At 39.3% G+C, this 12,244-nt stretch overlaps 1 protein-coding gene across 5 annotated transcripts in view; it reads right to left on the reverse strand.

The window, feature by feature from the left end:
* The window catches only part of dnmt3bb.1 (DNA (cytosine-5-)-methyltransferase 3 beta, duplicate b.1), a 64,464-nt gene that overhangs the window by 46,885 nt on the left and 5,335 nt on the right, over window positions 1–12,244 (reverse strand). For all 5 annotated transcript variants that reach the window (XM_055187312.2, XM_055187311.2, XM_055187309.2 and 2 more), the window contains exon 2: window positions 8,910–9,002. In XM_055187312.2, the coding sequence (XP_055043287.1) occupies window positions 8,910–8,969 (60 nt within the window). In that variant the 5' untranslated portion in view covers window positions 8,970–9,002. The remainder of the gene's footprint in view (window positions 1–8,909; window positions 9,003–12,244) is intronic.

Here is a 12,244-nt window from a genome sequence, read left to right on the forward strand (position 1 = left end):
TCTCTCTCTCTCTCTCTCTCTCTCTCTCTTTGACTCACTCACTTAGGCATGTCGTAATTATGACTATATCGTAGGGCTGAAATGATTCATCGAGTTACTCGATTAACTCGATTCAAAAAAAATCCTCGAGGCAAAAATTCTACCTCGAAGCCTCGTTAAATTCCTATGACGCGCACTACACGCGCCGTTGTTCAATGTTCAGGAAGCACATCATAGCGTGTAATACATTTTGAATTTAGTTGGATATTTAGTTAAATATGTCCATAAACGGCAGAGAGAGAATGTCTAAAGTTTGGGATCATTATTCTTATCATTACATTACATTCAGCATCTGAACCGAAAACATCCACTGCTGTTTCACCAAACGTCGATGAAACAAGGTAACGTAGCTTTCGCTGATTTTAATCCCATACTGTATTTGTAGCGATGTCGTTATGCGGTTTGACTAGATATGATGTTTAGCTTTGGTGTTTTTAAGTAGTAAACGTATTCACGTTTAATTGCAAGAGACTATAGCTTAAAAAAGAACCCCTTCACACACACGCATGCACTATCGTCTCTCTCACGCGAGTCAGACCGATCACGCAATGCATCACATATACTTAAACTTTTACAGTTGTGTTCAAAATTATTCAACCCCCAATGCTGTTAAGGGTTTTAGGGAATTTAGTGTACATTTGTAATTGTATTCAGAATGAAATCCTACAATGACTTCTTAAAGAACCATATGCAACTAAAATGACATCAGTTGGTTTTGTAATATAGTAGTAAATGTTTCTTTTGTGAATTCTTCATTGACACAATTATTCAACCCCTTAAAGAACTACCACTCTGAAGAACAGAGGTTCATTGAAGTGTTTTCAATCAGGTATTGAAAACACCTATGGATGTCAGGGAACAGCAATAAAGCCTAATAAGCACCAATTAGGCAGCTTTAAAATGACTGTGATACTCAACTCCTTCTAAACATTTACTGGTGTGGTTACAAACATGGTGAAGTCAAAAGAATGGTCCAGGAAGACAAGAGAAGAGGTGATTAATCTTCACAGGAAGGGCAATGGCTATAAGAAGATTGCAAAGATGTTAAACATACCAAGAGACACCATAGGAAGCATCATTCGCAAATTCAAGGCAAAGGGCACTGTTGAAACGCTTCCTGGTCGTGGCAGAAAAAAGATGCTAACTGCGACTGCTGTGCGCTATCTGAAGCGTAGAGTGGAAAAAAGTCCCCGTGTGATTGCTGAGGAACTGAGAAAAGATTTGTCAGATGTGGGTACTGAAGTTTCTGCTCAGACAATACGGCGCACCCTGCGTACTGAAGGCCTCCATGCCAGAACTCCCAGGCGCACCCCCTTGCTGTCTCCAAAGAATAAGAAGAGTCGACTGCAGTATGCCAAAAGTCATGTGGACAAACCACAGAAGTTTTGGGATAGTGTTCTGTGGAAAATTAGAACTGTTTGGGCCCATGGATCAACGCTATGTTTGGAGGAGGCCTATGAAGAAAAGAACACCTTGCCTACTGTGAAGCATGGTGGGGGGTCAATCATGCTTTGGGGCTGTTTTGCTTCTGCAGGTACAGGGAAACTTCAGCGTGTGCAAGGTACTATGAATTCTCTTCAGTACCAGGAAATATTGGATGACAATGTGTTGCAGTCCATCACAAACCTGAGGCTTGGGAGACGTTGGACCTTTCAACAGGACAATGATCCCAAGCATACCTCCAAATCCACTAGAGCATGGTTGCAGAAAAAAGGCTGGAACATTTTGAAGTGGCCATCGCAGTCACCAGACTTAAATCCGATTGAGAACCTCTGGTGGGACTTAAAGAAAGCAGTTGCAGTGCGCAAGCCTAAGAATGTGACTGAACTGGAGGCTTTTGCCCATGATGAATGGGCGAAGATACCCGTAGATCGCTGCAAGACACTTGTGTCAAGCTATGCTTCACGTTTAAAAGCTGTTTTAACTGTAAAAGGATGTTGTACTAAGTACTAAGATTGAATGTCACTTGGGGGTTGAATAAAACTGAAAATGATGTGAGCACAGAAAAGACATTTGTGGTTATTTCATTATAAATGTTATGTTATATTTTTCTGACCTACACATGCCTCTTTGATGTAATTGTAAGCAGGATGACTGAATGATCAAAATCAATGTCAAACCGGCCAAAACAATCAATTTCAGTTGGGGTTGAATAATTTTGAACACAACTGTATGTAGCCACGCAACAATAATTTCAGCTGCATGCATTCACTATATACAGCGGGAAGTGATGTTCTGATAGCAAATAGGCTCACCCCAGAAATGATATATTATTTGTTAGTAGTCTAATGGTAAATGCTGCAGGTGTAGAAATGTACATAAACCAGATATTTACTTTGATGTCAGGGCTAGATTACAGCATGAAACCTGTTGTGCATATTAATAAATTAAAGTGCTTAATTGTTGGCACTGGCACTTATAAACACTAAATGGGTAAAAATTGAAATAAATAGGCTGTAATCTAGCCCTGACATCAAAGTAAATATCTGGTTTATGTACATTTCTACACACTTGCAGCATTTACCATTAGGCTACTAACATATAATATATAATTTCTGGGGTGAGCCTATTTGCTATGGTAACAACCTGTGTGTATGCGGGCACGTGCACTTGTGTTTGTGTGTGTGCACGCGTTCTGTGCGTGAGGAAGAGTGACACCCCAGTCAGACGTTCAGTTGCTTCATTGCATTTTGGTATGGCAGAAATAAATACATTCATTTTCAATAGAACGCTGCATTTGGTTTGAATCACTTGCATTGCGGTGCATTTTAGGTTAAGAATCCGTTCGAAAAATCAGAACATCACGTCCCGCTGTATACAGTGAATGCATGCTGAAATTATTGTTGCGTGGCTACATAAAAGTTTAAGCATATGTGATGCATTGCGCGATCGGTCTGACTCGCGTGAGAGAGAATAATTTATGCTAAACTCCAATAAGACAAAGATTATTATTATTATTGAACAAAATATGTCAGATTACAAGTTGCCCATGTATGGTGTGGTGCCGTAAAGTGTAAAGTGCATGCGTGTGTGTGAAGGGGTTCTTTTTTAAGCTACTCCTGCAATTGAACGTGAATACGTTTACTACTTAAAAAAATCAAAGCTAAACATCATATCTAGTCAAACCGCATAACGACATCGCTACAAATACAGTATGGGATTAAAATCAGCGGAAGCTACGTTACCTTGTTTCATCGACGCTTGGTGAAACAGCAGTTGATGTTTTCGGTTCAGATTCTGAATGTAATGATGATGTAATGATCCCAAACTTTAGACATTCTCTCTCTGCTGTTTATGGACATATTCGCTCCGCCATCGGGCCAACTAAATTCAAAATGTACCACGCGCTATGATGTGCTTCCTGAACATTGAACAACGGTCCGTGTGAATCAGATCTCGGCGCGTGTAGTGCGCGTTATAGGAATTTAACGAGGCTTCGAGGCAGAATTTTTGCCTCGAGGAATTATTTGAATCGAGTAAATCGAGTAACTCGATGAATCGTTTCAGCCCTACCTCAGTGTTAATGCACTCTATTGGTTTAAACTGCATCAAACGTAAAATGCGCATGAAGCGAACTGTCAAAAACTGCGTACTAGATGATTGTTATATTCGCAGCTCTTGCGATTCGAAAATCGCATCCATTCACATCGCGTTTTTGGTTTAAAAACGATTAATCGTGCAGCCCTAGTCATTAATAGCCTCTTTCACACAGTAATTCCAGTAAATACCATGAATTTACCAGAATGAATTTACCAGTAAATACAAAAATGTGCTGTTCACACACGCAGTGACGTTCCGTCTTTTTACCAGTAAAACATCATTCACACATCAGTATCAAAATAGCGTACCAAATTTTTTTTCGATGCTTCAACACATTCTAACTGACCCACTGATGTCACGTGGACTACTTTGATGATGTTTTTATTACCTTTCTGGACATGGACAGTATACCGTACATAGATTTTCGATAAAGGGTCAGCAAGCTCTCGGACTAAATATAAAACATCTTAAACTGTGTTTTGAAGTCTTACGAGTTTGGAAAGACATGAGGGTGAGTCATTAATGACTTTATTTTTATTTTTGGGTGAACTATCCCTTTAAAAAGACAATACTATCGAGTATCGGCATTAATTCTGGGTCAATTAACCAACCTATGAAAAGTAGCTATCAGGACAGGCCTACACTCACTTTCTCTAACCCAATCCCTTCATCCTTCTCACACTCTTAATCTCTCTCTAAACCAGTCCCTTCATTCCCTCACACACTTTATCCCACTCCTTTCATCTCCTTTTCTTTATGCTCTGTGGAGTGAAGGAATGGGGAACAGAATGATAAAGTCTTGCCTCATTTAGTCACAATGGAAATAAACAAATAATATATTCTTTTATGAGTACAAATAAAAGAATATATTAAAGCATGGGGTAACAGGTCTTAATTTTTTAGGAATACTTGTTACATCAGCTCCTCCACTGATAAAGCCAGACATTGTGAGGACTCTGCCATAATCTTGTTGGTAATTATATCTAGTTTTGTATGGCAGGGTCCTAACAGTAAATGTTTTGTGTGGGAGAACGTTCTTTTGGTATTGTCATATCAGACCACGCTTTTCTCGTGTCTTGTGACTTTTCCCCGCTCCCTTGTATTCTCTTGTCATTGTGACTTTATCCCCGCTCCCTTGCATTTTCCAGTCTTTGTTTTTATGTCTTGTTTAGTCTAGTGTTCTGTTTTCATGTGTATATATATTTATATATATTTATTTATATATAAATATATTTATGGTTTTGTCTTGTTTGTATTGTGGTTGTCTTGTGTTTGTATGTGTTTTAAAGGTTCACGTGTGCTTCCTCACAGGTGTTCCTGCTTTGTGTGATTGCCTCCTCTCGTCTTCCTCACCTGTTGCTTGTTATCCTCTCGTTTGGTCTGTGTATTTAATCTCTGTGTGTCTAGTGTGTCTTTGCAAGTTCGTTTGTCATAATTTGTCATTTGTCAAGATTGTCTAAGATCGTCAAGAGATTGTCAAACATTGTCAAACATTGTCTATATACTCGTCTGTCATGGCGTATGTTCTCGCCATTTCTAGCTACGCTAGTTTCTAGTCTTGTTTTGTGTCTGATTCTAGTTTGTGGATTTGTTTCCCTACCCCAGTCTGAGCTCACTGCTACCCGAGAGTTTTCCTGTGGACTCTGATTATTCGACGGCTCTCTGGACTGTTTCTCTGCTGCCTGTTACGGACTGTCTTCAACCATTGTTGGATTTATAGACTGGTCTATCACTTTACTGCGGAGACTCATCGCGGCATTGTCGCTGTCCACTGGAGAGGTCCTTCATCACTGGAGCTGTCCAGCTTCTCTTATCAGTGTCTCTAACGCTCTCTCTCTCTCTCCCTCTGCCCGCCGCAGGATTTACCCCTGTCCCAGTGGCTAACCCTAACCCCCGTTCGTTGTCTGGCCGGAGCCCGAACGTGTGTGGTTCATCGTTCCGGTGCCTGTCTGTGTTCCCCGTCTCTGCCGTCTGCCCTGGTGTGGCTTTATGCCCAGACGTGCCATTGTCTGTTTGCTGTCATTATTGTTTAAATAAAACCTTCTGTTAACTGCATTGGGATCCTCTGTGTTTTGTGCCTGACAGACATACAGTAATCATTTTTCCTATCTCTCCCTCTCTCTTTCTGTGAAAAGCACTCCCTTTTGCCCTGCTTTATAATCCCATAAATTACACTGAACTGTTGGCCTCATTTTGAACCCTGAACACATGAAAGTTGAGAAATGTGTGAGAAACTGACACCATTACACATCATTGTGTGTTAGGGAGGAATATGAAACCTATGAACAGATTTTTGAAACTGAAAGTAAGGCTGTTCAAGTAATGGGCATATATTTGGACAAGTGTGCAATAATCCACCAGCTTATGAAAACATCTATTTTTTCTTGCGTGTCTTGCGTCTTTTTTTTACGTGAGCGTTTCTTTTATCATAAACGGTTTTGACGCGTGTGCAGCAGGCACTTATTTTGACAAAACACGTGATGCACATGGTTCACATGACGCAACAAACACATATTTTGAAAACGCAAGCAACACACATGACACTCCAAACACTTCTTTTGAATTTGCGCCCCTCGGATAAGCAGTCACGAGCCGCCACTGGCTGCGTCCAAAATCGCCTACTTCCATATTACATAGAAAATCAGCAGGTGAGGCGAGTATGTCCAAATATTAAATAGTATTTTTTTTAAAGTAGACGAAAAGTACCCGGATGACGGACTACTTCCGACAAGATTTTGAAGTCTACATTTGATGGACACCCATGAACCCCCGGAAGAGGAGTCATCCAAAGAAGAAGAAGATAAAAAAGAGGAAGCAGAGATGTTGTCATATTCAAAAAGTGGTAATGCGGCTCAATTCAAATGTAAATACATTAAGGTTAAAATGGGTTGTTTAACATCATCTAAGTATACGGCTTGGATTTTTGACGTCATTTGTTTTTATGACGACGTATGTCACGCGATGTTCAACATGGAAGATGTAGTACGTCCAAATTTAATTCACGCTACCATATTCAAACTATATACATAGTTACACAGTAAGTACATATTATATTAGGGTGCACGATTTGGGTAATTTTTCCCATTGCGGTTATTGCTGCTAATATTGCGATGTGCGATTATACTAAATGGTATCATGAGTCAACTTGATGGGTTTTAAGGAAAATCCACACACAGTTTAGCTAAAATGTGTATTTGTAAAACTAGAAATGTTTTCGTATTGCCACGTGATGTAGCAACTGCTCAGTGTCAGTAATCCTAAATCCAAAATACCGCCATACAACAGACATAGTTTTTTTTTTGCTACCAGATCACTGTCAACCTCCTCTGCATCCATCTTCGCTCTGGTATAAGTGACGACGCACACCACACATGTGCATGCCACACGGTGCACTGCCTTTCTTGTTCGTTTTTCTTTCTTTTTTTAAACAGCAAGGAAAATCATCAAACTGTTATCAGAAAGTTTGTGTTAACAAGTCCTCACATTTATTTATTTAATATAATTGCAACATTTTGCTGTCATATAATTGCACAGGCTGACATTGCGATTGTGATGCGATTAATTGTGCAGCACTATATTATATGCATTAAAACATGGCTGTAAAATAAAGTGCTGGAGAATAGATGCTTAGAAGCAGTTTGAGTAACTCATCTATTAACCAGACATCGCTACTTGAACTTGAAATAAAGTATAGGAGTCAAACGGCATTGAGGTTTTGCATAAAGCTTTAGTGTAAGCAATTGATGATTGAATTTTTATTTTGGATAAACTGTTCCTTTAAAGCCCCACTGTGTAGGATCTACTCCCATCTAGCGGTAGAAATCTATATGACAACCAACTGATTAATACGCTCTAGCCCCCACCATTCGGAACGCGTTTTAACTAGTACGGTGGCCCTGTCATGTCAAGGTTAACATGGCTTCCAGTAGCTAAAGCAATGAAAAAAATGAACAATTTGCAATCGTGTGATCCGTCAAAGCACACAGATTTATGTTAAACATGTAAAAAGTCTGATTGTCATGATATGTCCATTTAAAATCACATACAAAAAACAACCATAAACGTAGCTTAGACACTCCTTTTTCATCCACGTGAGGAAAAATATCACAGGGGCTGTTACACTTGGTATTTAGATGTGTTTTCGTCGATCAGATCACAAGTGGACGAGAGAGACACATTACGTTTACACTTGGTGTTTAAATCCGTCTCTTTTTGTCCATTTTCGACCGCTTCTTTCCAGATTACTGATGAGATGGTCTGTGGACGAGACCCTCTCCTGTCATTAAATTATGAGCTAGAGTAATCACAGGTTTAAATGGACGCGAAACTAATATGTCAGAGTCCAATGCTTATGTTTTAAGTAAACGTTACATGTCCGTGTATATGTAAGAGCTTTCTCTGATATTGGTGAAATAAGATTGCACAACTTTCGCACGCTTGTAAAGTGAAACAAACGACGCGCAGATCAGCGGCGTTTTATCAATGAAAGGCTAAAAATAGCGCTGTCACCGTGTGTTTGTGCTAGAGGTCTGAAAAGATGAAAAACATTTATCTCAGTACCTCACATTACATAAATGGGCGGAGAGACGGCGTGTGGCTGTTCCAGCACACAAAACCACATGCGTGTTTACACTAACTGCATATCCATGCTATAGTTAGCCAAGGAAATATAAAACTTTAAATTTACAACATAGACTGTAAACGAATATGCTGAATTACCTGTGGTGAAGACATAAAATAACTTAGCAACTTCAGTGTCCATTGAGGCCCCATCTTGGAAAACTAACTCCAATATTGACTTTGGTCTTGATGTTTTTCCTGTCGCGTTGTTGTTTAAAATCCCCGTTTCGCTTCCTTGGCGACTTGTTTTAATGTCCTCGAGAATATGTCTTCAACAGGCTTTCAAATCAAAGCATTAGATCGCAGGTTTATCACGGCGTGCTGCCGAAGGATTCAGTCTACGCAGTCTTGATGACGTATACCGCCTACGCATGCAACCTCCGTGCAACCAGCGTTTACGTGTAGTCTGAAAGCGCGAAAGGCGGAGCTTGACTTTCAGGAATGTCCCTCGTCGGCGAATGTATTTCAAAGATGGAGGCACAACATGGATTCAGCCAGAGAGCGATACGGCGGTATTTATTTTAAATAGCAGATTCTACACTTACGCGAATACTTTGATTAGTGGGGTGGAAGTAATTACACATGAATGAGCACATACTTTTGAAAGAAAACATGGGTTTTTGCTAAGAATTAACTAAAAGAAGTACACAGTGGAGCTTTAAGTAATGAACACACTGCTACTTTATCCTCACAAGCTTTCTTCATCTTACCGTGGCAGTCATCTTGTCACTTTCCGCCATGATGGCGGATGAATACTTGTTGGTTGGCATCACTATTTCAGACTTTTTTCTTTCTTCTCTTTCCTGTGAATATAAAAGCATTTTGTTATTTAAATGATTACATGGGTTAAAGACAAACAGTATAAGAGAAATAAAATCAAGATACTGTACACACGAACCAGTTATAAGCTCCAATAATAAAAAAGTCTTAGTGTTCATATGTGCTGGCCTCTAAAGAGTGTTTATTTGTCATTAACAAAATATTTACCTTTTTACGGCCATATTTGGAATAAGGTAATAAAAAGGCAACCAAATATATTTGAAAACCTTTTAAGATTAACCAGGGCTCTACAGTGCGAGTATTTCACTCGCATATGCGCCTAAAAAAGTTATGTGCGAACTTGTAAAATAATTTAGGAGCACAGTGCGCAAGTGACGGGCTGTTCAATACACTAAACAACAGCGAAGCATACCATTGATTTTACATGGAAGAGGACAGGGTCGCAATTTCAGTTAGTTGTGTGCATCTGTTTCATACAGCATGAGATGCAGAGCGCGATTCACGTGACTGGCGCGAGCAGCTGTGTCACGTGTTTATATTCGCGCTTTGGTCCGCAACGCGAGCCTGCCCCGCCCCAATCGCACCCGCGTCAAGATGCGATGACTGACTGGTGAGTTAAGAGACCACGGACTCTATAGCCGTTTTAACTTTATTTGTTGTATTTCCAGCTTACAACACCGACAGTTGTCGTCTGATATGTCGGCTCAGTGATGACTTGCTTATCCACAATGACATTAGATGTCTTAATAAAAGAAACGTATTGAAACGATTTTGTGAACTAGAAAAAATATCCTGGCGTTTCAATCCAAATTCAAAGCAGACAAAGGCTCAAATATTATGCGTATCGCGCTGACAAACATACACCTGATTTTACTGCTCTTGCGAAATCTAAGAGTATAATTTATCTTATTAAAAGCTAGCCTAATGTTTGCCAGTTATTAAGATGGCTGTTGTAGTTTAAATAGGGGTAGTGAAATAATTAGCTTTGACAAAAAAATGAATAAAACAATGTTATGTTCCATATTATAAACTTTTGGTTAGGCCTATGTGTACTTAAGTGAGTAAATATGTTAAATTCTCATTGAGTGTGATTTGGCTCTTATTTACCCCTTTAAATGTAGAATAAAGCTTACTCGGGTATCTTACAATGCACTTATGTTATTATGCAGTTTTAAAATACAACATGAGTATGTTTAAATGTATATGTAGTCATCATCCCTGATATATCTCTGGCCCCTCATTTGAAATGCTTTTCATGAACTGGCCCCCATGACAAACAAATTGAATAGCCCTGCTGTAGACACTCAACACACAATCATATTCATCAATAGTAAAGAAATGAAATGATATTAGGCTATCAGTGCGGCTGTCGCTCTCTCCTACCGCCTATTTAAAAAATGAGCCTATGATCAATAAAATGCAGCTTATATCTGCTGCTTTTGGTGACGTGAACTCTGGCCTACATTAAATCTGCATATAGCTCGGGAATAAAATATCCGTATGAATTGAGCAGTTTATTCAACTTTTTACACTGTGCTCGTATATTTCTTTGTGTGCTCTTACATTTTTTCATTTAGGAGCACATGTACTCCTTCGGAAAAAGGTTAACGTTGAGCCCTGTCATCAACCACAGCATATTTCCAGTTTATAGATTTGGTTTCACTTTAAGGAATTTTTCAGATAATAATTGCCTAAGTGAACCTATTATAACGTTGAGTCTAGGCAAAAATGTATCTGTGGTTAAACAGTAAAAGCCACTACATTAAAGAAAGGTTACACCTTAATATAAAAATGCTACCATTTACTCTCTTATTTTATTAAAAATCTTTTTTGCATTAAAGTGCCCATATTATGGAAAACTCACTTTTTCTGGGTTTCGGGGTATTCATTTGTGTCTCTGATGCTCCCACACGCATATAAACTTGGAAAAAAATCCTTCCATGCTGTTTTGAGTGAAATACACGTTTCTGAATGTCCTCTGCCTTGAGTCTCAGAGTTTAAACTCAGCGCCGTTACGTCAAACGTTAAACGGCTAGTTACGTCACATTCCGTTTGAATTTTCCCGCCCACCACCCCACTCGCAGGTCTCCACCCACCAGGGAGCTAGAGAGCACAGACAGATCAGTCACTTCGCCAATACCCTCTATGCTGTTATCATGTCTCACGGGAAATAACAGCGCTATTTGGATATTATGGATTATACTCCTGCCTACTTTTAAAAACAAAGTTTTAAAGCGTGTTTATTGGAACCTAAAGAGTAATATACAGTGTGTTACGACACAAATAGTCCTCAGATTGTAGGCGACAAGACGTTCTTGCAAAATCTGATGTAAGACTATGTATCTATATTTCACGGATTATACGCATCTGTGGACAAAAATGGTCATTGTATTTTATTGGACTGGATCATTCACACATCTGAAACAGACTTGATTCGATTCGCGATCGTTATGTCAAACATAAAAGGTAAGAAGTCACGTAATATTTTCCATGTTGTCATCTGTCACAAAATACTACATTTACGATGCTAGAGCATCTGTATCTCAAAACAGAGACCAAACATTGATGCTAATCCCGTAAATTATACCTTTTAAATGTATAGTAATGTGAATAATTGTTTGTAATGTAGACCGAAGCCTATATAGATACTTCTTTGCAGGCTAGATAGTTTGCAGCGTGGTTTCGAAAGTTAAAAAAAATATTTAACGGCTTTATTTTACAATTCTACATGAACTAAGTAATAGTGCTTTGCCAAACTAAGTGTTTTGCCAAACTAACCGAGACCGGGCCTTACCGACCCGGCTTTTCTGAAGAGGCTAACGTACCCCCGAGACTCTTGTAACTTTACGGTCCGGACCTCCCGCTAGCTTCTATCAATTAGCACGTGGTCCACAAGCAGTATACATCTAAATTTCTGTCATTTGCGAAATTATGCGTTTGAAAATGTTTTATAACGGGAATATGTTAGCATTGTCCAGGGAAAATGAGTTTGTTGAGACTGCTACATCACAATTTACTCTGGAATCATTGTGTGTCATGAGTTTCTTCTCCTGTAGTGTACTTATTAGTGATACTTTTTTGCTTGATTTGTCTGTTGGCAACATAAACCGTTAATAATAATAATATATAAAATAATAACATAGTATGGTCTGTACTGCTCACGATACCAGTGAGCATGCGCACGGGCACATGACGTTAGTAGTGGGGCGTGATCAAAAGAGCAGCAGCTCACATGCGCACGGGCACATGATGTTAGTAGTGGGGC

The sequence above is a fragment of the Misgurnus anguillicaudatus genome, chromosome 13 (assembly GCF_027580225.2).
Source record: "Misgurnus anguillicaudatus chromosome 13, ASM2758022v2, whole genome shotgun sequence".
NCBI lineage: Eukaryota > Metazoa > Chordata > Actinopteri > Cypriniformes > Cobitidae > Misgurnus > Misgurnus anguillicaudatus.